The 24,896-nt window shown below is 39.6% G+C and overlaps 1 protein-coding gene across 1 annotated transcript in view; it reads left to right on the forward strand.

Moving 5' to 3' along the window:
• Positions 1–24,893, forward strand: part of CLSTN1 (calsyntenin 1) — a 43,977-nt gene extending 19,084 nt beyond the window's left edge. The window contains exons 5-19 of the mRNA XM_086625847.1: positions 755–963; positions 1,944–2,093; positions 2,192–2,377; positions 3,557–3,805; positions 5,894–6,015; positions 7,497–7,659; positions 9,845–9,895; positions 11,601–11,758; positions 12,430–12,578; positions 13,071–13,297; positions 13,712–13,882; positions 14,483–14,628; positions 16,136–16,271; positions 16,987–17,171; positions 17,854–24,893. Coding sequence (XP_086481973.1) covers positions 755–963; positions 1,944–2,093; positions 2,192–2,377; positions 3,557–3,805; positions 5,894–6,015; positions 7,497–7,659; positions 9,845–9,895; positions 11,601–11,758; positions 12,430–12,578; positions 13,071–13,297; positions 13,712–13,882; positions 14,483–14,628; positions 16,136–16,271; positions 16,987–17,171; positions 17,854–18,048 — 2,497 coding nt within the window. The 3' untranslated portion in view covers positions 18,049–24,893. The remainder of the gene's footprint in view (positions 1–754; positions 964–1,943; positions 2,094–2,191; positions 2,378–3,556; positions 3,806–5,893; positions 6,016–7,496; positions 7,660–9,844; positions 9,896–11,600; positions 11,759–12,429; positions 12,579–13,070; positions 13,298–13,711; positions 13,883–14,482; positions 14,629–16,135; positions 16,272–16,986; positions 17,172–17,853) is intronic.
• Positions 24,894–24,896: the final 3 nt, after the last annotated feature.

Raw genomic sequence — 24,896 nt, forward strand, 5'->3', positions numbered from 1 at the left:
TTGTTATTCACCTTTTCTCCTTGGTAATTGACAGAAACCATATTATTTTCCTATTGTGTATATACTAGCAATCAGTGACAAGCATAAAACAATGGAATTCAAGATCCAATCTGTTCAGGATAATCTAGCCAGCTATGTGATTTGTTGAAGTGTGCCTTCCAGTTCTGTGATTCTTCCATTTAAATTGCTGGATCTCTCATTCCTGTGTCCAGTAAATAAGCCGATTTTCACTGACTGACACAGCTCAGTACTTTATTACCAGAAGAAAGCTAATCAAATGCACTTGACCGAGCACTTCGTCTAAGACCAGTCTTAACTGTCATTCTTCTTCACCTGAAATGAAGATTGGGTGTTTATATCAAATACTCTGACAGCAGGAAAGAACTAGAAGGATCGTACTGTTTTAACACAAGTAGAAGCCTATTTTGTCACAGTTGTATTTTGTTGTATTTCTCTAAAATGACGGCAATTTAATAGTGGCAATACAAAGGTTTGAATTTTATTTGCAGATAAACAGCAATAGTAAGCAATAACCTAAAACTGCATTGAATTATGTAGCAACATGCTGGAAAAACATTCACTGCTTTCCTAGTCAGAGTAGTTGAGATTGTGAATTTTGTTAGTCATTGGTCATTTCTTTCAGGGAGCTTAAATTCCAAAGGATAGCTTCATCCAAAAGCTGTTTTATCAGATTTCTTACATCAGTGGGAGTTTTGCAATATATAGGAGGCTGACCTTTCTGTTTTATTTCCAGAGCCACAGTACATATTCAGGTGAACGATGTTAATGAGTATGCTCCTGTGTTCAAAGAGAAGTCCTACAAGGCAACAGTTATTGAAGGGAAGAGGTACGACAACATCCTGAAAGTGGAAGCGGTGGATGCGGATTGTTCTCCTCAGTTCAGCCAGATTTGCAGCTACGAAATCGTGACTCCGGATGTACCTTTTGCTATTGACAAAGACGGTAAGAGTGATGTGAGATGGAGTGGGAATTACTATCATTTGCCACCCTAAGAACAGGACTTCAGACTGGTCAGCATAAAACTACAGCAGCCTTGTTTTAACCCTTTCCTACAGCATAGTTAAATGGAGGTGTTCACTTCAGCAGTTTGAATTGATCATGGAAAGGGAAATGTCTTTCAGTGCCAATACCATGTGCTATCTACTCATGTAAGGAGCAGATGGTGTGTTGCATGTGTGTCGTTTCTTGTAAAATGCTTTTCAGAATAAAGGAAATAGGGTAGCTGTGTTATGTTTTAAACCAGCTCTTAGTAGGTGCTTTTTTTTTTTCCTGTAGTTTTCTATTCCGTATTAGGATAACTTTCAAAAGCAGGATTCCATGTGTGTGCTTTTCTCATTTGAGATGCTCCTATGTAGCTGTGGAGATGACAGTATCATGGTTATTGGTTTTGAAGTATAGTAATTTTGTTTAGGTCATTTCCTTTCCACTGGTGATCTGTGGGCCCTTCAGAATCTATAGACTGCTTCTAGGGGTTCAAGCAAGCTGATTAAGCAAAGCGAGACAGTTTCTAGTGGGCTTTGGTGGGGGATCTACGTCACCAATATATGATTTTCATGGGTGTGCAAGTTTAAAAAGGTTAGAGAATCCTGGCAGGTGTCAAACAATTTGTGTATCAGCTACCACATATAAACAGTTTCCTTTTGAGTAACATAATACACTGTTAAGAGCCCAATGAGTGTATCCCTGCTGTTCTGTGTATGTGTGCTCATCTCTGGATTTATGTAATTTTTAAGGATCTGGGCCTCATGTCTGGCATTGAAAGCTCAAACAGTGTAGGGCACATTTGCAGGTGTGTCTGTTAAAGTCTTGGTACCTGTGTGAAGTACATAGATGGTACCTGGATGCGTTTAATGCAGCAATGACCCTGAGAAATGAGTAGATACTGACGTCTGATTATTGCTTTTTTTGTGTGTGTATGTCAGGTTATATAAAAAACACAGAAAAGTTAAACTATGGTAAAGAACATCAGTATAAACTGACAGTAACAGCATATGACTGTGGGAAGAAGAGAGCTGCTGAGGATGTGTTGGTTAAAATTAGCATTAAGCCTACATGCAAGCCTGGCTGGCAAGGTTAGTTCGATCTCCTTCCTATCTGCTTTTAGCATTGGCCAATACCTTCAGCTGAACATGAGAGATAATTAATATTGTTTATTTGGGTAAATACGCAGGTTGGAGCAAAAGAATAGAATATGAGCCTGGTACTGGATCATTAGCTCTCTTCCCTGGCATGCGTTTGGAGACATGTGATGAGCCAATAACCTCAATTCAAGCAACAGTTGAACTAGAAACCAACCATATTGGTAAAGGCTGTGATCGAGACACCTACTCTGAGAAGTCCATTCATAGGCTCTGTGGTAAGACTGCTTTTGTTAAAATAAAGTGCTCTCTCTTCCTTATTAGTTTTCCTTTGAATATCATGTTACACCACAAGTCAAGGAATAAGCATGGTCTTCATTTGTATGTAGTTTCCTCCAGCTTTCTTCCTACCAGGCAATAAAAAGCATGAAGTTGTCTGAAGGTGGCTTTTAAAGTAATTCTCAAATGCAGCAAGTAATCTTTCTTTTGCCTCTCCGTTGGCTTATATAGACTAATAATTTCCCTCACATAAGATTGATGTTCAGGAGCTGAAAGGATGTTACATACATGGAAGGGTTATAGCCATTAAAACCTCTGTGTTTTTCTGAGGCATGATGGATGTGAAGGATGGGATGTAAGAAATGCATGGTGGAAAAGTAGACGAGAAAACTGGGAAAGTGTGGTTTAGGAAAAACAGTTTACTTGCATTGGTTAAATTTATACCGTGCTTGCCCTAGAAATAAAAGGCACTTTGGCATCCATGTACGCTGCAGTTAAAGGTCTTACGAAAAATTTATGAATCCTTTGTAGCCAATATGGAAGAATTGAGATTACAGGACAAATTATCACTGATGATTTATGTCTCAGTTGACGTTAGTTGAGCATGTGAGTACGGTGTAACCCTAGAGACCCAGGCAATTCCTAAGCTATTGCCTGATGAGGTCACTTTGATGGTAATGATTTAGGCTTAAGAGGGGAAAAAACAGCAAGCCGAGTACCTGCTGGGTATCATTGCTCCTGACCATGATATTGTTAGAGTGATCTGGGAGGGGATGCTCATGCAGCCCTCTCAACTGGATGGATATCAGTCTTACAATTAGTATAGTGTCAAGAGAAAGGCCTCGTGTTCTTGGGCCTGAGGGATGAGTGCTATTAATGTAAAATGGTTCCTGAAATAGAGGGAAAATAAGGTTCTACAGCTGTAGGGACAGCAAGCAAAACCACTTCAATGAGATCAGTTGTCTACCCTGAAGTTAAGTTCGTGGAAGTCATCGTGATATTAGATGCCTGTTACTAGTGCCACATTATTTCAAAGGAGAATTGCCTGACAGGTGGGGGTAGTGCGTAATCCTGACCGTTGGCGCTGAATAATTAGTGCTCAGAAAAACTGTTTGATTTGAAACTAGCGGTGGTCTTTTTAGTTTCTACCTTTTTTCATTTGAGTGTTTTTACTGTAGGTGCTGCTTCTGGCACAACTGAGCTACTTCCCCCTCCGAGTAGTGCTGCTAACTGGACGATAGGACTTCCCACTGACAATGGTCATGACAGTGACCAAGTCTTCGAATTCAACGGCACGCAAGCTGTGAAGATTCCGGATGGTGTTGTCACAGTCAATCTGAAAGAGCCCTTCATGATCTCAGTGTGGATGAGGCATGGGCCTGGAACCAAAGAGAAAGAGACAATTCTGTGCAATTCAGACAAGACAGGTTTGTCAATACTTCAGATATAAACAGTCTCCTTGCTGGGTTTTGTTCGGTTTCTATGCTGTGGCAGCATATGTGAGAACATTAAGTTTTTTCTCAAGGTTATGTTTTTCGTGGGAGTGAAAGGGAGTGTAAAGTTGCTCTTCATTGTGCTTACTTACCGATGCGTGGCCTTAGATTATCCAGCTTCAGATTAGGCAGACTTTGTTTCTAATTCTATTTCAAATTATATTATTTGTTTCTTTTTGCCACGGTAGATGACTTATTCTGGCAATACAATCTTGATTTCATGTCTCCAAAGATAGCCTTACTCGTGATGCTGCCTGAAATCATTAAGATACATATTTTGGTTTTAGTGACAGCATTTGCTACTGTATCTGTTTTCCTAGGAGGACATAATTTCTCTTTCTCCACTGATGAAGTTTTTTTCCACCCTGTGCATAATTTCAGTGTTTGTGAATGCTACAGGCACAATCATTTTGAAGATGCTATTAATAAAGAGGAAATCTGATAGCCCTGTTTCTGTAATTGCTCTCTAATGGGGGTAAAATAATTCTTGTCTTTGTTAGCTGGAACGGTGGATTCGTTCAGTGTATCAGATGCTTTTTTAAAAACGCTGCTAGGTTTTTTAGAGGAAACTATGCTGAATGTAGAGCAAACACAGCAGCCCTCAGTCTTAACTTAGTTAAATTTTATTTGAAAATAAGAAAGATTTAACAGTATTTGTAATGTCCTAAAAGCATTTATTTGAACAGCAGAAAAGTGATTTTTGTTTAGAACCAGGTACAAATATTCTCCTGCTTTTCCCTAGCTTTACCCATTCCTGTGAATCAAAACCCAAACCTTTGGATTGATGGAAGCAGGTGTAGCCTTCCAGTACTTAAAGGGGGCCTACAGGAAAGCTGGAGAGGGACTTTTTACAAGGGCGTGTAGTGATAGGACACGGGGCAATGGCTTTACACTGAAAACGGGGAGATTTAGATTAGATCTAAGGAAGAAATTTTTCACACAGAGGGTGGTGAGGCATTGGCACAGGTTGCCTAGAGAAGTTGTAGATGCCCCATCCCTGGAAGTGTTCAAGGCCAGGTTGGATGAGGCTTTGGGCAACCTGGTGTAGTGGAGGGTGTCCCTGCCCATGGCAGGGGGGTTGGAACTAGCTGATCCTTGAGGTCCCTTCCAACCCAAACCATTATATGATTCTAAGTGACCTGGAGAAAAAAGGCGAATTTAAATACAGCTTTTCCTGTTTTAAAGTTCATGGGAAGCAGATTTTCAAAACAAGTTTTTCTTTTTTTATCCCTTAGTTTGACCTAACTATACGATTTTTGCGACAGATCGTTTCTGGTAGCATAAATATCATTGACCTTCATTTCAATGGTACATTGTGCAGTGCTGAAAGACTGGAACTAGGTTTTGTTGGGAAGAAGGTGATTTAGCATATATTGCACTGGAACAATACAGCCAGATCCAGTGCTGTCAGGCTGAAGAATTGACGTGATTTTGGTATTTTTTTAATTCCCTCTTTTCTTGGCTCATCCATGCCATGGAATGGATGACATAGTTAAAATGTTTATTTTCCTTATTCTTACCTGTTTATCTAGCATCTCATGTTTATATTTATTTTAAATGTTAAATCCTTTAGAGCGATGACTATGTAGTTTTCTCTTAGGAAAGCATGTCCACCTGCCATCCTGTGTACACGTTCCAAAACAGCAATTAGATGCGGTAGAAGCTACTAATTTGTAACAAAAAATCTCTTCTATTTGCAAATAGAGCTTTTTTCTTTTTTTTTCTCCTGCTGACAGGTTTATCTCTGTGAGTCTTCAGTCGTGTGCCTTGGTTTAGATTGGATTTGGAGATGGACATGTCTATGTATTGTACAGTGTATGACTCATGGGTTGGTCAAGAATGTTTGCCCTGACTACTGTTAGAAATGTTTCTCATTCCTCTTAACATGCCTGATTTACTTCTACGTTTGTTTCTTCCTATCAGTTACTTGGGGATTTATGTGTGAAATTACAGAACAGGTGAATTTTGTAGAGTTCCTAAGGTTTACAGAAAATAATAATGTTAATTAAAACTCTTGTGCAGATATGAACCGACACCACTACACGCTCTACGTACACAACTGCCGACTTGTTTTCCTCTTCCGCCAAGATCCTTCAGAGGGAAAAACGTACAAACCTGCTGAATTTCACTGGAAACTAAATCAAGTAAGTTTGGAAGGACAGTTGGATGTTAGAATGCAGTGAAAACCATTGGAGACTAAACTCCCTGACAGGATAATTATTAGTAATACTTTTTGCTACTCCGGACTCCTGATGTCATGTTTTATAGAACCCAGCAATACTTATTTTATTAGTGATGAAGTGTCAGAGGGAGATTCGGCTATAACCTTTCATCTTGAATATAAAATACTGCTTCAGTGGCTTTATTAAACCCAGTGGGATGCTCATGAAATAAAGTACTAGTCATTGTCCTGAAAGGTAGTAAAGTGTGGATTTATATGTGAAAATACGAGGTCAGTCTTTTATCTGCCATGTCAGTTATCCTCACTAAACACGCGATAAGGTAATGCCTGTGAGAAAACAAGAAATATTCCAGTTTGTTTATAGCATTAAAATTCTTCTGAGCATGCAGCATTTTTGCAGATCAGAATGTTAATAGGATAACAGAAGAACTTGTCTTCTTAATCCTTTTTCACACTGAAATAAAATTTGTGACTGTTTACACATGGCAAGCAGGAGCTACAAATCAGTTTTCTTAATTAGATTTTACTCCTCAAAAATAGAGTTGATAGGCCTCTGAGGAATGCAGGTAGTTTCTGCTTCTTGTTTAGAGAGAAGTTGTCTGTCTGTATTCTTTCAGTCATGTATTTTTCATTACTTTAGATTTGAAAGTGAAGGCTGTAATAACAAATCTTTACTTTGATCTGCAGAACTTCTTTCTATGAATTCATTATGTTTATGATCATGAAGAGTGAGACAGAAGGGCCTAAATATTTTGTGTGCTTTTCCAGCCCTCTGGATTTGAGTGATAAAATAACCCTGTATCTGTAAATTTATAAGGGTTCCTTTAGTTCCTGTAGATTACTATTACAGGGCTGGTTTGCCAGGTACCTAAACAGTGAGTTATTTCTAACAAACCTAACTATATCCTGTTTTCTGGGCAGGGCAATGAATACTGTTTTAATGGTAAAATGCCCATATGTGTCCTTGTGGGAAGATTATTACTTTCCAAAAACTGATCAGCTTTCACTATAAACAATTCTGTCATGGAAAGGCTTTTTTCTATTCAAAAAGGTTTATGTTTTTCTCTGAACAGTCCCTCTCAGCAAATGCAAGTCCTTTGTCAAGTACTGTTGTATTATAACAGTATTTCAGAACATGCTTGTGTGTAGATAAGTATTTTTTTGATTGAAAAGTGTTACTAGATATTATAAAAATTAAAAGAATGGAAATACATGCAGCTTCCTATATTGACAAAGAAAAGAAACTGACTATAAATGTTTGACAGTTGGTTTGATTTTTTTCAAATGCATGCCATGTATGTGAAACATAAAGTATGTCTGTATGGGCTTGGAGGTTGTCAGTGTGTCTACATGATGTATCTGCAAAACGTGCATCAGATTGGTTATTCAACTGTAATTTAAAAAAAATATTAAAGTGTAATTTTTCAAACTGTCTTTACTCAGGTGTGTGACAAAGAGTGGCATCATTATGTCCTCAATGTTGAATTTCCTGCAGTAACTCTTTATGTAGACGGTGTTTCATATGATCCTTTCCCAGTGACTGAAGATTACCCACTTCATCCTTCAAAGATAGAAACGCAGCTGGTAGTTGGAGCATGTTGGCAAGGTAACTGTTCGCAGTTGTTAATACTTTTAATTAACTTTTTGTTTAATGAAATCTTTTGGTTAGCCTAGAAGTACACAGAAAATCTTTTTAGTGCATGAAAGATGATTTGTTTTGTCTTCTGCAGATTATTTTTGCTCCTAGCTAGTATCACATATTTCCTCTTTTAGTCATTTTTTGCCATGACTTTTTTTTCTTTTGCTCGTTGGCCACAGGTGCGTATGAAATACGAAGCTGCTCACTTAGCAGCATTCTATCAAAGTGATTTTTGTGGTAACCATGGGAATATAGACAGCTTATATTTCATAATATTTGTAAGAGTACATCATACACTTCAGATTACTTATTCAGATTAAATTTCAGGACATTTAATTTCATGTAGGTTGAAAAGCATGTTGTAGAAAAAGTGTTCTCATAAATGGAAGCATGACCAGCAGACAGTTCAGCTAAGCAACACAGTGATGCTGTCTCTTGGATATTTTACCATTTCTGCTTACAAAAATAAACATAGAAAGCATCTGCTTTATTATGTGCAGACTATGGCTTAAAACATAGTATTCTGCAAGCTGTAAAATGCTGATTCATGTGCTTTAATATTTGTGAAACTTACTCTTCAAAGCTAGAGAAAAAGGAGAAGAATGCATGTGAACATAGAGGCTGATGACCAGAGATTATTGTACCAAAGTTCTTGCTTCACAGTCCTGAATGGAAATGTTTGCTAGCCAATTTACACCCTAGCTGGTATAAAGCTGATCTTTTTGGTCAGAGATAAAACAGTGTTAAATAATTCATATTTTGCTGTAGTTCAGAATATAGGCTATAGTTGCAGTATGCAACAATGCATAGAAGTAGCTTGTGAATGAATGGCAAATGGAAAGCTTTGAAACATTTTAATCATGTCATTTATCATAATGTCTTATAATGTCTCTTTTCTCTTTAAGTTTTAAGGCTTTGAAGTGTGAATGAAAGTTAAATTATCAAAATATCCTCTCCATCAAATTTACTGTTTTGTGACAAGTTCACTGTCTTTCAGTATTGTTATGTCAGTGCTAAACTCATTCTGTTGTCCCTTCCTTTAAGTCAATTATTTTCTTCATAATTCATCTCATTCTGTTGTGACTTTCCAACTATCTCTTCTAGCTCAAAGGGAAGCTATAGTGGCTGGTATTCAAGAAACTGGAGCTTGGAATCTCTGTTCCAGCTAAGTGGATGGATTGTGTAATGGCTTCCATATATGTTCCGCATCCTAACAAAAGCATATACGTTTAGTTTCAAAGCTCCTGTGCTCTTCATATTGGCACCATTACCTAATTATTTAATTTCTTCGGGCATGAATTTTCTTTTAATGACAGCAGACTGAAATAGGAGCATTTGAAGTCTGGAATACAAGAACTTGAGGTGCTACCTTGTCAAAATTCCACCAAAAGCCTGGGTTTTGGGGAATTGGAACACAGGGGGAAAAAGCATGCCAAAGGAACAAAGTTTGTGCTTAAGGCCATCCTCTTTGTCTTAGCAAGATTTTAAAATAAATCAGGCTGCTTTAAGTTACATGTACAGCTCACCTCTAAGAAGAGAGAGTTTTTATGCTTTTGAAAAAGTTCTTTCAACATTTCTTTTAAAAGATTAAAAGCTGTTCTTCATTTTTAGTGCTGTCCTCCTCAAACACTTCCCTCTGATAAATAGCCTGCTTAATACATATGATAGGATTATTACGATGAAAAAAATCTGTGTTGGTAATGGCTCCTTTTGATCAGCATTTAATACCTTTTGGTGATTTGCTGATATAGGCTGGATCTCACCTTAATTTTCCCCTTTATTAGTTGGGAGAGGAGGACATACATGGAGCCAGTTGATGGACCTGGTGGTTATTATCATTAACACTGGTGGTTCGTGTGAGATTGGGTATCTGTGGCTGAAGTCTTCTCCAGTGTGGCTTTTCACTGCAGCTTGTGTGGGGGGCTCTTCAGGTCGTCTTGTCATGGAGGTTATGTTCTTGTAACAACGTAGTGATGCTTCTTCCCTCTATTGCAGCCATCAGTGTTTCAAAGAACTCGCAATCCTTGAGAAGCTGGGTCGAGTTTAAGCAGACTTTTTGGGGGATGTGTATTTTCTGTGATACGACAGTTTGCCAAATTGTAACTACTGGTCCTTTCCCTGTTGTCCTACTCTTTGTCTTGCTTTCCTACAGAATATACAGGAAATGAAAATGACAATGAAACTGTGCCTGAGACCTCTGCAGGTTGCTGGAGTTTTTTCCCTACTGTTTTATTTTGTTTTTAAGCCAAGACATTGCTTCATCTCACACACAGCATGAAATGCAGGCATTGCATTCGGGCCATTGACCTTCACATAATCCTCTCCTAGGCTTGTTTCTTCATTGTGCTTCTATTTGCAGAGCTTCATCAGCTGATTTTTTTTTTCTTTTCTGTTTGTTTTTTTTTGATTGCACCCAAGTGCACATCCATGTACATCTGCAACCATTGTGATTGCAGTGAAGTGGTGTAAAATAAGTTGCTGATGTAAAATATCAGCTATAATCTACTCATCCATTTTTTTTAAAACATAAATGCACCTCATCCTATATAAATATATGTATGTAGGTATGTGTGTGTATCATAGAATTACTCAGTAGGTTGGGAAGCACCTCTGGAAGTCAGATAGCTCTGCTCCCCACTCAAAGCAAGACCGATTTCATCCTTAGATGAGGTTGCCTGCATATAACTCGAAAACAGACCTGTAATTTACAATGGATACTTAGTTGATTAGAAACTGATGTAAAGTTCTAATTACAGTGAACGGGCACAAAAGCTTTGGCTACCAGGTATTTCAGGTTGGCTACAGGGTTTTATTTTCTTAGAAATTTTTAATGATAGTTTGATGGATTTTGTGTCTTGAGACACTTGAATACGCTTTTAGAAATATACACTGATTTTAAGATATGTACTCCTGTAAAGTTTAAGAATTCCTGGAATGGTTTAGATGTAATGGACAAGAGGTTTCTAGCAGTGCATCATATTTTAATTTGGCAAGGAGGTAACAGAATCCAGGGGCTAGAAGTTGCAGCTGTACAAATCTGAACTGAAAATTACTTAATTTGTAACAGGACAATTCACTATTGAAAATTTTACTAGAGTCTTTGAGACAAGGTTAAGCATCTTTCTAAAAATCTAGTAGCTTAGTAAGTTTTAACCTTGAAATACAAATTTCCAGGTGATGTTCTGTGGCCCCTGTTATTTAGCAAGATACGGACTAGGGGATCATTGTGATGTCATTTTCAAAAAAATGTAAGCAATAAGGGGCTTATTGGGTTGCAGTTCATCAGACTTAACTCAGATACCTAAAAATGAGTTACCTGAGTTTAAACTGCTCGCTTGAGTCCACACAGAGAAGGTGGCACCTTTGGAGAGGAGCAGCTAACTCTTAGACACCTTTTTCAGAATGAACTGAATCACTTTGTGAAGTTCTTGTCTATCCTTTGAGCGTGAAGAGAGCCTCTAACATCTAGAGGAAGGACACTGCCGTCTTCTGTCCTGATGGCCATTGCCCACTGTGTAGAGAATCCAACTAGTAGGAGGCGTTACCTCAACGTGAAGATTCAGGTTTCATAGTTCATCTCACTGGTTCCGTCTTTAATTTCGGAAGAACACCACCTCGCTGTACGGGCGATTTCTGTTGAGATGTTTGTTACGGAAGTACTCGCCTTAGTTTCACAGTTCGAGATGGCCACGCCTGTTTCGAAGGCCATATGCATGGTGAACTGTTTAATTTTTTTCTTTATGCTTGAACATAATCACAAGGTTAACACCCAGAATGGATAAAAACTAACCTGCATGTGTATAATACTTTGTGGTACCAGAAGGCATATTTGTTCTTTTACAAAAGAAAAAAAAAAAAGTGAAAAGAATGAAAACATATAAAGATTTTTCCTTCCTCCCTTTGTGAAGGTGGTGAACTCCACATGGCTCAGTTTTTCCGAGGCAATCTGGCAGGTTTGATGATTCGTTCTGGTAAACTGGAAAACAAGAAGGTGATAGATTGCCTGTATACTTGCAAAGAGGGACTGGATTTGCAAATGGCTGATGGTGTTGGCAAAGGCGTGAAGGTAAAGTTGCCTGTGACTAAAGGGCAGCATTTATGTTGCTTTGCTGATAAAAGTTACAAGTTTTGCTGGCAGAGTTAGTAGGGGTGTCTCAAATAAAGCAAACTAATCTCTTGTGAAGTTTTGCATTAAAATTCCATGAAAACTAGGAAATGTTTCTTGTATAGAGATGATCACTTAGTGGAGTTTAAGAATGAAAGTTACTGTGTTCTCTTTTAAGTCTTGAAGAGAAATTCCACGTTTGTGAGCCTGTCTGTTTTACCAGCTATATCAGGTTGTCTAATAAAGGAGATTGTTAACAAGCAGTGCAGCAGAATGGCACTAACTTGCACGCCTTTTTCTAATAGCGAGGTTGTGTGCACAGGGCTAAATTTCTCCTTTATGTTGGCTGTCTCTCCTTCATATCACTAGAATCTTCACATCAGAACTATGATAAGTGCCCAGATTTTTTTCTTAAAGAATGAAACTCAAAATAGATTTGACTGGAATAAGGAAGCAAATAGGGAAGTTAAACTATGTACTACAAGGCCAGTAAATAATGGCTTTACTGCTTTGAATACAGATTTAGGTATCCCAGTGTTTACCAGACTAAGCAGTGCTGAACTTTCAGTTTAATTAACAGATCATGTTAGTGTTTGGGTATTCTTACTTTTTTTTTTTTTCTGTTATTTCAGATCCACATGAACCCAAGTCAGTCAACACTGACCTTAGAAGGGGATGACATTGACAGAGTGGATAAGGCCATGCAGCACATTTCCTATCTGAACTCCCGCCAGTTCCCAACACCTGGGATCCGGAGGCTTAAAATCACCAGTGCTGTCAAGTATGTCCTAGTGCTGCAATAAGGTGTCTCTGTACGGTGGTACTGCAGCCTAGAACGACGTTCATGTATCTCAGTTCCATAAGCAAAGGAGCCTTGCTGTATGTAACCATCACACAGTTGGGGTCTTCTGCACCAGCACTCCGTTTTCTTCTCAAGAATGTAGTAAGGAGTGTGTAAGGTAGGGAGGACCTTGTTTCAAGGGTGTGCTGTGAGTATGTCTCCAGTGTTACAGCCTTCATTAAAGGTGTTATCTGTGGCTGTTAGTCGTAGCACAGAAAATGGGACCAAATGTTAACTGTAAGTAAAAATTAATTGTAAGATTGCTCCCTTGGTGAGGAATTCTTACTTTCCAACACAGTTGATGAATTTATCTAAGACTCTTGGGTCTGAGACAGAGCTTTTTAAAAATTTATAAAGCAATTACTCTGAGTAATTGTGCCTCCCTGTCAAGTAGCCTCCTTGACTGCGCAAAACTGCTTCTGTATCTCACAGATGTTTCAACGAAGAGGCCTGCGTCTCCATTCCTTCTGTGGAGGGATACGTGATGGTCTTGCAGCCAGAGGAACCGAAAATCAGCCTTAGTGGCATCAACCATTTTGCCCGCTCTGCTTCAGAGTTTGAGAGTTCTGAGGGTGTTTCTCTCTTTCCTGAGCTTCGCATAATAAGCACCATTACACGGGAGGTGGAGCCAGAGGGAGATGGAGATGAAGATCCCACAGGTAACATCTTTTTCTGCTTAGGACTGTTACCTGTCCTCACCCCATTCAGTGATCACGTTGCAGGATATTCCTCTTGCAAAGAGATGTGGATTTCTCTTCTAATACAGAACCTAGCAGGGGAAAAAAAGCTGTATCTCTTGTGACAAGGTGTAGATACTCTTCTCTGGGCTAAGAAAAACTTAACCTGGAAATGGTATTAAGTCCAGGCCATTATCTTCCTGTAAATATCCCTTGTTTGCATTGTATTTTTTGGATCATTATTTCATGAATACTTGCTCTTTACTTCAGGCCCAGATCTTAATATTTGTTCTGGAAGAAGAGTTGAGTTTGCATGTGACATTTTATAGCTCCTGGGCTCTTGTCTGCTTCATCTTTGTTTCTGCTTACCTCTTTGGCTTTTTCTCTGCTTTTTAGTACAAGAGTCTTTGGTATCTGAAGAGATCATGCATAACCTGGATACGTGTGAGGTGACAGTGCTGGGAGAGGAACTAAATCAGGAACAAGAAAGCCTGGAGATTGACATGACACGATTACAGCAGAAAGGCATTGAGATGAGTAGTTCCAACCTGGGCATGATAATCACAGGTAGGGGTTACTGCTTCTGGTCTTTTTGTAGGAAGGATCTGAGGATAACGGCAACAGTGTGCTAGAGGGATGACTTGTAAAACCTTACTCCAGATACTTTGTTTTTGACTAGAATTTCAAGCTCAGAGGTGTCACAACTATTTTGTGGAAAGCTGTGATTCTAGAAAATAACTAGAAAATCATTCTAGAACCTCCTTTCTGTTGTTCTCTTATGTCCCAAATTGCAGGTTACCTCTGGACTGTGGAGATGAAGTACAGTTTCCCCCGGAAAAGGCTTGTTCCTTGCACAGATAATCCAGTGCCTAGGAGCATGCATCACTCTGTTCTATTTTATATTCAGAATATGTTAGTGTATTTGAAAGGCTCCCAGAATCCCTTTAAAGACTAACTGGGTCTAGGATTTTATCACAAAATCAATCCACAGAATTTCAGTGAAGCCACATGTGTGTGTGTCTGTCTTTATGGTGTTACCTTTTTTCTACCAACTGAAAACCTGTCAGCCAAGAAAACTTACTTGAAGAGAGTAATGTTTGTCAAGTATATAATGTTGTACTAGTATTTTGCAAAGTAATTGTTTTACTTGTTTATTTCTCTCCACAGGGGTTGATACTATGGCGAGTTACGAAGAAGTTTTGCATTTGATACGCTACAGGAACTGGCACACCGTTTCCCTCTTCGACAGAAAGTTCAAATTAGTCTGTTCTGAGCTTAATGGGCGCTATGTCAGCAATGAGTTTAAAGTGGAGGTATGTAAGCTGATCTGGTAGCTCTGAGAAATTTTAGAGCATGGATGGCTAGGAGAATGGAAGTCTTTGCCTCAACTGATAGATAATTGATCAATTATTGATTTAGATTTTTGTCCTGTAAATAAAGATTAGTAGACATGTGCATTTCAGGCTGCATTTTATATATAAATGTGTTCTTAATCCTACATTTCAGCTTTAAATAAGGCTGCCTGCACAGAGGTGAAGAAATAGTATGGCTATTGGAAGCGTGGAGGCAAAAAGGTTGGATTGGAAAGACAGCATATTAATTTAGTAAAAAAACTAGCAAATGGGTGAGAGTAGTGTTACCAGAGGCTTGAGTGGCCTTCATGAATAACTCTGGGATTCTGCAAATGAACTTGCTGGGCCCTTTACTGTTTTGCTTGTGTGATGCTTAAATCGCTGATACTAAGGGCTTACCTAAGAGCACAGACAGGCTAAAATTACATTTCCTCTGGAGTAGAGCACAGGTTAATTATTACTAAGTATGCTTATATCAAATATGTGGAAATACAGCAGAAGATAACATAAAGGACACTAAAATTTCAGGTGCTGGAATGTGAAGTTTCTTACACTGAGAGGAACTGTCACATATCGCTGCATCTTTCAGCCAAGAGCTTGAATTTCTACATTTTAAAGCTGACCAAAGAAATAATAGTGAAGTTAATTGTATGTACCACTGGTTGGGTGGTTATGGTGGGCTGCGGAGCCTCCTGTGTTGCAGAATAAATTTTTGTATTGAGTCATGTGGGTTCGTTTCCTGAGGAAATTCTGTGAGCTTGAATTGGGATCTTACCGAACTGTTCAACTGGAAATGCTTTCCTTGTTCTGCAGTAAATGTACTCTCTTCCTGTTGTGCAGCTGGTCAGGTACCCTGTAGCACAGTGTTCCAGCACAGGAGGGATATATTTAGCTCTGCTTGTTTGGCAAGGAAACATGAAATACACTGTGCAAATGATGAGCTTCCAGTTGTACCTAAAAGCCAGCTATGCTGAGTGTGGGTTAAACTTTTAAACAAAAAGAATATTTTTTTTAACCCTTTGACTGTAATAATGGATTTTTTTTCTTTGATGTTAGCTGAAGATATACAGCTGAATAAGAAAAGATGAGAATGAAGAAAATGTAATTAATGTGTTATGTGTCTTTGTATATACTGTTATTTTGGGATTAAAATGGCTGGCTACCAAATTTGATCTTAAATTGGCTTTATCTGTTTTATTCTGAAATGCTGGTGTCTGTACGCTGCCAGACTAAGTAAAACAGATTTGAGAGCTGTGAAACAGAAGGGTTTTGTGGCAAGGAATTGTAATGTACAAGAAGCTACTGGCTGGGATGATTGTCCCCTGAGATGAGCCATTGCTGTGTTGAAGGAGAATTGGATGCCTGCTCTGGGAATTTTTTTTTTTCCCCCTTTTTTTCTTTTTCTTTCTAACTCTTCAGAAGTGAACTGTTGCATTTCTGGAATTTAACATTTTCTTTTTGTTCCTAGGTGAATGTTATCCACACAGCTAACCCAGTTGAACATGCTAATCACATAGCTGCACAACCACAGTTTGTTCATCCAGTGCATCATACGTTTGTTGATCTCTCTGGTCACAACTTAGCTAACCCTCATCCATTTTCAGGTAAGAATTCTCAGTCACTGAAGTTCAGCTGGTCTTTTTTCTCATGTTAAAATGTCCCAGAGGCTCCTTGCTGCAGAGAGGTTTTTCCCAGAGTTTAAATCAGTGTGTTGGACTAATAATCTAAGCAGCTACTCAGTCCTGTTCTGCCATTGTCCAAGCAGAGAGGAGTGGGTTAGTAGAGATCTGTGATGTTTCTGTTCCTGCCAGCAGGAGAGCTTTCTGTTGGGGTGTGTACATTGGAAAATGGGAGGTGTACTAGTCTTGAGGGGACTGTAAGGCCCAGATAAAGGACTGTGAGGAACTGAGACACATTTCTTCTGAGTGGTATGAGGAATGAACTGCAGCATTATTCCTTTGATGAGTTGTGGTATCTGTCCTTTCTGGTTTAATTATATTGATTTGGCATGGGTGTAGGATGCGAGAGGAAGAAAAACAGGCACTTCAGAGGGGAGTCTGTGTGTGGTGAAATCTGCTTTCCATGTGTTGTCAGTCCATCACATTGGTGTGTTTATATTTAAGGAACTAAGTTTTAGTTCTTACTCTCCAGCTGACTTTTGAAGTGGCCTTAGACAAACTGTCTCTGTGTAGCTACATACAGTATTTGTGTAGCACCATTTCCCTCTTGCAGGTGATGGGAACAGAGGACTAGCTGTTAGCTTTGTGTAAGACTTACTGATCAGTATCATCTAAGAAACTTTCTATTTTCTTATTGCAGTTGTTCCCAGTACAGCCACTGTCGTGATTGTAGTTTGTGTCAGTTTCCTGGTTTTTATGATTATTCTGGGAGTGTTCCGAATCCGAGCTGCACATCAGAGAACGATGCGTGACCAGGACACTGGAAAGGAAAATGAGATGGACTGGGATGACTCTGCTTTGACCATCACTGTGAACCCCATGGAGGTAAAGCTGACGTCTCAGCACTTAACAAAATTATACACCCTTTTCCAGCTATAATGGGTGTGGTTGTACATGGACGGAGCAAAAGCAACCACTGAACACGGAGTAGAGACATGAAATGTGAATTTTTAACTAAGATGCCAAAGTGACAGATGCCAGGAGCTGTTATCTTTGGGATCTTGCATGGGCTTATAGCTTCATGATACATTGGGTTTCACAGGTCAGTGCCATCACCGGGGTTTATCATGCTGAACACTACCTTAACCATGGTCCGCTTTTTTCCAAAGCTGCAAGAATTTGTTGTCGAAACATCTGTGTCCATGATGTTTCCTTCTGCTGGGGTTGACATCTGAATTTTTAGAAAATCAGGAACAAGATGGATGTGCAACCTTAACGTTAGTTGTGCGATCCTGCTGAAAGATCCTTTCCCAGTAGAATTTGAAGTACTGGGTCACACTTTAGGATGAGTTTGTTTGGAGTGACAGGCTTGATAGCAATGTTACAAAGCTGTTTTGAAGAGCACTACTTCCTTTTTCTTTTCTGGTTGCCTAATTACTGCTGAACATCTAAAACCAGTCAGGAATCTGTAAGAGCTCTTTCTCAATACAGTGCCTTGTGCCTGTATCAAAAGAATAAAAAGGATTTTGGCCAGTGTGATACCAACAGCTAATTTCTGTCTTAACAGACTTACGAGGATCAACACAGCAGTGAAGAGGAAGAGGAGGAAGAGGAAGAAGAAAGTGAAGACGGAGAAGAAGATGACATCACTAGTGCAGAGTCTGAAAGCAGTGAGGAGGAAGAGGGAGAGCAGGAAGAGGACCAACAGAATGTTAACAGACAGCAACAGCTGGAATGGGATGACTCTACCCTCAGTTATTGATTCTAGCTGTTCCCCTTGTCTTTATGTTTCTGCTCTAGGAGACTCCACTGTAATACACTCCATTGTTACCAAGGAATCATGGTGTTTAAAAAAAAAAAATATTACTCTGGCCAGTAGATTGAACCCACACACATCCCAGTGTTTGTGTTATGTCAGCTAGTTCCTGATGCTGTTTCTAGAGTTGTAGTTAGCACCTCTTTTCCTTCAGCCATGCCTCAGTGACTGGATTTTTTTTACGCTATGTGAGGAACCACCTTGCACTTTTTTCTTCATGTCATCTCAGCTAAGTGACTCTACAGATCTGTAGCCATTGCACATGAATTTCTGAACTGTCGTCTTTTGCTCAGTGAAACAAACTTGGCTTTGTTCCTTTTTCTCTTTCTAAAAGAGGCAAAGATTGCTTGTTGACAAAGGGTAAAGCTGCTCATTTCAGCCTGTTGATTTCTTTTAATTTTTTTCCCCAAATTAGTGCATGTGTAAAGTGGCAGAATGAGGTTAATATGTAGAAGATTAACAGACTTTTTAATATTTTGTAAATATACGGGAATTCTGTAATTATGTCATTTGTGGTAGTGAAAACAGGGATTGGGGTTTAAAACATGCTAAAGTAAAAAAAAAAATCATGAAGCATGAAATATTACGAGTCTCATACTACTGCAGCAGGAGCACGGGCACAGTTCCTAGTGTAGATGTTTCAGTAATACCGTGTCCTTGGCCTCGACTGCCATGTGCGCTCATGCCCCGCTCTGTTTTTTCTTTAATTTCCTTTTCTTTCCTTTAATCTCCTTTATTTTTGCAGAGGGGACAGACAAGCTTGTGAGAAATCGTAAAGGCTTTAGGAATCTCTGCAGAGGTTCAACAACTGCCCTGTGCAATACAGTTATGTTTTCTTGGTTGGTTTTTTTTTTTTCTTTTTTTTGTTCCAACTAAATCTTGGCATAAGGGCTTTTAAGTTATTGGGGAAAAAACACTACTTGGATAGTAGGCAAATTAGTGTGCTGTTGCTGTGGTATGTTGCCACAGCTCCTATTAATTACAGTGAGGCTGCCTGTAGCACAATGATGGTCTGTTCATAGTGGTGACAGGGTGGATTATTCATTTAGTTGATTGATTGTTACACTGGTAACTGAAGCTGGAAAGCCTGAGACCACCTGTGTACCTGTGCATCTTGGCTACCAGTCTACATAGAAAGGTATTTTGGATTTTTTTTGCCTGTTCAATTTTTCTAATTTGGTAGTGGGAGGGTTTGGGGCATAGCTGATTTCATTTCTGTTAAACAAACACACTCCTGCTCATTCCCTGTAACCCCTTGTACAGTAACTTGGAGGGTTGGTGTATTAAGCCTTTGTTTACAGTTAGTAATTGTGTTTTCCTGCTGGTGAAAACCATAGCATAAACCATCCAACGAGAAAACCTTGGGAATCACATTAATGTTATTCCAAGTTCAGATGATTTTGGTTGTTTCTGATCAAAGTTCTAACTTGGAATTGCAAAGGACTTTTCTAAAGAAAAAACTGAAAGGTACGAAAAGTAAGTTAATGACCCCATGGTGGAGAGCACTAGTTTTTTTGTAAGGCAGGTCTTGTTTATTTAAGTTTATTTGATCTTACGCAGAGCCTTGAGTAATGACTATCTGCTTCCTTGGTTTTTATGTTTGGAGGTGGATTAAAGAGAGTAACTTGTTTGGCTTGTAACAGGAGACTAGGACTCCATGCACTGCTCGGCACGGTAAGCAAAGTTCCAGTTTTTGATCTTGGCCGTAGTCTGCCCGTGCTGTGGGTGCACAGCCCACTGCTGGAACAGGCTGCTCGGTGGCGGGCAGTACTGGGCAGGGAAATGTTGCACTGGGTAAGCGTGCTAGAGGAGCAACAAGCAAGCTGAGGGTGGGGCACAAAGGGGCTTAATTCCAAGAGATAAAAGATACAGACTGATCCAAATGTTTCTATAGTTTTGATTTTCAAAGCAGTCCTATTCTCACCTAGCGATGTGTGTAATGGGATCTAATGGTGGGTTTTATCTGGGGCAACGCTTGACTGTGGAGTGCCTTTTACAATAGTAGATGGACCTGGAAGCAGGGAAGAGAACCCACACAACTAGCTTACCGTTTTTTGGGGTTGTTTTTTTTATGTAAAATTTTAGATTTCTAAAATGGGGAAATGGTTTTGACTACTTACGTGGTAATATAACTGCTAGTTTTAAGTAAACTGGGAAACTTTTAACTTATGTCTGACAGTTGTCCTGTGTTAATGTGTAGAAGACTTATCCTTCCATATACTGTTGCTGTAGCTGCTGTATTTTAGACCAAAACTGATCGTGGCTTAATGGTAATAACTGAAAGGTTGTAAATGTCCTGATGCGGTTTGTAGCCACTCTGGGTATAACTTTTCAGATGTGTATATTGGTAACAGGTCAGTTTGGAAAGTCTATAAGCTACAATAAATTTCTGGTTCTAAAGGTGGTTTGCATTTCTTTTTCACTGAATGGAACAAAGTTGAATCGAGTTAATTAGCTGTGTGTTAATTTGCCTCTGCTGGTGGCAGTAGAAGAGTTTTGTTTTCGTTGACCTCACGCGTAAGACTTTGGTGGCATATGTGTACAATTATCAGTCTTTTTTTTTATTTTTAACTTACAAAACATGTATCTAAAGCAACCAAAAAGTTAAACATGTAAACATTCTCTTCTTAACAGAACCACAGTTTGGCTTAAAAAAATACTTCTTTTTTTCAAAGGCAACAGAATAAGCACAATCAGTTTGTACAGAGTTAAAAAAAAATAATCACAGAAACATCTCTAAATAAATAGAAATAGGAGTATCACTTTGAGCATATTTCTAGAATCAGAAGGTACTATTTATAGTGAAATGTAATATTTTTGAAAGTGATTTAAGTTTCAATCTTCCGTACGTTTCAACTTGCTGAAAACTATCGGGTGAGCTGCTGCTTTGTAAAGTTGGAGCCAAAAGGCTCTTTGCTGACCCAATGCAGCCATCAGAGTTTCATTCAAGAGGCTATTCCAGTGGTGTACAGGGAAGAAGGTCCCCTTGATGACTCACTGATATTTTTACTTACTGTAGGTAAGTCAATTTTCTGTACCAACCTCTCTGTAAAACTGTGCTGGATTGAGAAAAGCTTTGGAATTGCTCAGTTCTTGCAGTTTATGCTGATACAAATCTGCTTTATTGCACTTCTGAAATTGAAGGACAGATGACACGAGCCACTGCTGCTTTGTACTTCTGTAAAACTATCTTAGGGCCTGAGTTTTCTGGAAATGCTACCCAAACAACAGCTGAAGGTAGGAACTGCCGTGTGCCTGCAAACCAAGTACTCGGCCTGACTAAGGGAAAGCAGGAGGTAAGGCTGCCTGGCTGCAGTGTGACAGGTTGTGGCAATGTTAGAGACTTGCTTTTACCTTTGCAGAACTGTAGTATGTTTCTTCTCTTCCACAAGAATGTGTAAACCACTGATGAGGTGATTGTGGTTTCAGTGCATCTTAGCTTGCCTGCAGCCTGGTATTTCTGCATGCTTTTCGCTCTGTAAATTAGTTTAGCAAGGAAGGAAATAGCAGTATTGATCTACTCTCTAAAATGGAGTCCAAGTTGTGTGGCCACAGGGAACTCTGCAAGCAAACAGCGTAGCACCCCAAGGGAGGGAACACGGAGGTCATAAACATCTGCCTCTCCCTACGGAGGGAACAGTGATTTAGATGTGTGCAGTACCCTGTTCTCACTGGTGAGCATGCAGAGCTCTAAACCCTGCCGTATTTTCTTCCAATATCAAAACAACTGTTAGAGCTTGAGCATTGAGCTGCTGTTTTCCCTTTTGCGTTTCCTATTTAGCATATTCCTGCCAACCTTAACTTTACTCCATGATTGTGGCAAATTTCCTGTATATTCCATTAAGTTTGGATGCGGAATACTTGGTCTCCACAAATCTGGCTCTTAAAAAAACCTTGAAGAATTACAAAAAATAGCATCACATCGTTACAGAGGACAATGGTGCAACGCTGTAGAAGCACCATCCTAAAGGGTAGGTGACACAAAGGTCTGATGCACAAACAGGGTGTTCACCAGACGTTCACTGTATGTATTAATCCTCCATATTAACTGAGAAGTAGCATCATGTGACCTTTTTCTGGGGAAAAAACAATAAGGTAAGTAACAGTCCTCAGATGAGGTACAGCAGCACCTTGCTGTGAAAGCACAGACTCGCTGTCAGTTGTGGTAGAGCAGCTGACACATGGTAATCTGCTGCTCATGGAAACGTTTGCATTTCTCCAAGTCCTTATGGTAATGGATTTTTTGTTTAATTGGATGTAAGAGATACTTGTATCTTCCTTCTCCTAATTTACATTCTGACAGCCAGCACCCTCCTAGCCTGTGAAGCATGAGGCTCTATAATCTGGCACAGGAAAGGAAAATTACAGTATTTAAAACAGCTAAACAAAAAAAGTCTGATGGTTTACTCAAGTCTGATGGTTTACTCTCATAATTAGTCACCCAGGTCAGTTTCACACTACTATACTTCTAATTGCAAATATGGATTCAGTTTTAAGGTTTTATTTGAAACCTGAGACCAGTATCTGCTGCTCAGCTGAAGAAAACAGTAATATTGCAGAGCCAGGAGAACCGCATCAGTGAAATTTATAGCATATTGCAGGGAGCTCACCTTTCACAGAGGACAATACTCAAGGAGTACAGGAAGTTTCTTTCAGTTCTAGAGTTCTGGCTCCGGGTGAGATGGTGCTTTGTTTCCTGCAGGTCAGTTGGCACACATTTGCTCACTGGGGTGTTTCTGGTGTTACGGTTGAATGCAGAGTTACAGGAAGCCATGAAGCCACCTTTCACTTCTAGCTAAGTGAGTAGGGTTTGTAACACAGAAAAAGAACTGCAAGAAAACAATTACTTGTTGCAAACATACTTTCAGTCCTACTTACTAATCAACATGCTGAAGAACTGTTACAGAGCAAGGTGTTAGTAAGTAATCAGGATCAATTGGAAGGGTACATGCTGTTCTATCTTGAAACGTTCTGGCCACTTCTCAGTCATACACAGTATCATCTGAAAGGTGTAAAAAAGGGGATCTCCAAGGGTTATATGAAGTTAAAATGAGTTGTCTTCTATATAACTGCTTCTTCTAACAGGTGCTCTATGAGAGGCAACCTGCTTTATATTAATACATACAAAACAGTACAGAATGGACTGCGTCGCATAACATCTTTACGAAAAGAAACAGTAAGTACTTTAAATCAGAATTTAAATTTGCATCAGTGTAACACTAAATCGTAACCTGCTAGTATGTTTGTATGTAAAGGTAACGAGGAAAGGGTTTATTTAAAGTGTTTAGTATTCCATTCACTGACCAAACCTAGTATTAGCTACCATTATTCATTTCTGCTTAGTGTAGAAGTTCCTTTTTAAGGCAGTGTTAACTTAGCTATACAGCTGATGAATAACAAAGATCTATAACTTGTCCTCTTAAAAAAAAAGTGGACTTAAACAGCCATTCTTTTAAAGTACAGGGTACCTGATTTTAAAGCATTAAAAAGAGCTGAAAGTCAGGAGTGAGTTGTACATGTGTGCTGGATGCAAAAACACTATCAAATCAAATTTATCCCATAACAGGGAAGATTTTTAAGGCCAGTCTCTGTCCTAAACTTGGTATTTTTGTGGGAATTTTAAACCAGATACGAAAGCTAAATTTACATGAGAGTAGTCCATGATTTGACAATATGCACATCGCTTGTCACTTGAGAAACAGGATCTGAAATCCCTGCACTTTTTTACCTACATAAGGTAAGAGCAAGTAAGAGAGTTTTATTCACAGAACTGTTTTTTAAAGATTGCTCAACCTAGTTAAGGGCATACAAATCTAATCTAGGCTGCAGCGACAGGGTTATCTTGAAATTAGATACGCTGTTCCTTAAAAGGCAGGAACAATAGCACCTCCATAGGAACCTGATGTTGTGGAGAACAGGGGAAATGGACGGAAGCAACCCCAGGGAACTGCTAATGGAAGCAGGTACTAACCAGGCTACTCCACCTCTTGCAGCCGAACCACAGGCTGCAGCCTGCTTGATGCCCCTCGCTACGCTCGGGTGAGGCACCGGGCAGCAGCAGTGGCTCCTGTTCACCTGTCCCTGTGCAACACCAGTGCTCAGAACTGCTCACCAAGTGAGGACAAAAATATGACACGAGTAGAAATACGGGATTGATAACAGCACCTTGTGGGAGGCGGGACAGATTCTGCTTGGGAAGGAGAGCGGCAGCAGCGAGAGCAGGAGGAGGCTGGAGTAGACGGGAGTTCGGTGCCAGCCCAGATGCCCGCAGCTTGCGCTCTGGCCGAGCCCCCACAGACACGCAGTCTTTGCACACCAGCTCTAACAACAGACCAGGAGTCGTGTACCGTAGTTGAAAGGAAGAAGAGTGCGGAAAGGAACGGGGAATAAGTTTGTAAGGAGATGGGAGCTGAGACGCAACTTACTGTAAGTGTTTCAGTGTTAACCCCGCTCATCTGGCACTCCTCTATCCTTCCACGGAAAGCAGAACTGGCCAAGTAACTTAGGCACAGAAAGGTACCATCTGTCCCAGCTGACACTGGAATTACAGTGGTGCTTCCCAGCGATTAGGTGGGTGTAGGCCAGTGCCCTGCATGCACAAATTGCGGGGAAACCAGGAGGCAAACCAGCTCTAACCTACCCCGACAGGAGGCACACGTAGCAACCAACGTTACATGCCAATTCTGAAAACGCAGTCTTACTCTTTTCAGGCTTAAAACCAGAATAAACACGGAAACCCAGGAATTGCTTAAGGTTCAACTGAAGCCTGACTTAACGAAAGCCAAAAAACCACC

Source organism: Tauraco erythrolophus, chromosome 23, assembly GCF_009769465.1.
Source record: "Tauraco erythrolophus isolate bTauEry1 chromosome 23, bTauEry1.pri, whole genome shotgun sequence".
In the NCBI taxonomy this organism is placed as follows: Eukaryota; Metazoa; Chordata; class Aves; order Musophagiformes; family Musophagidae; genus Tauraco; species Tauraco erythrolophus.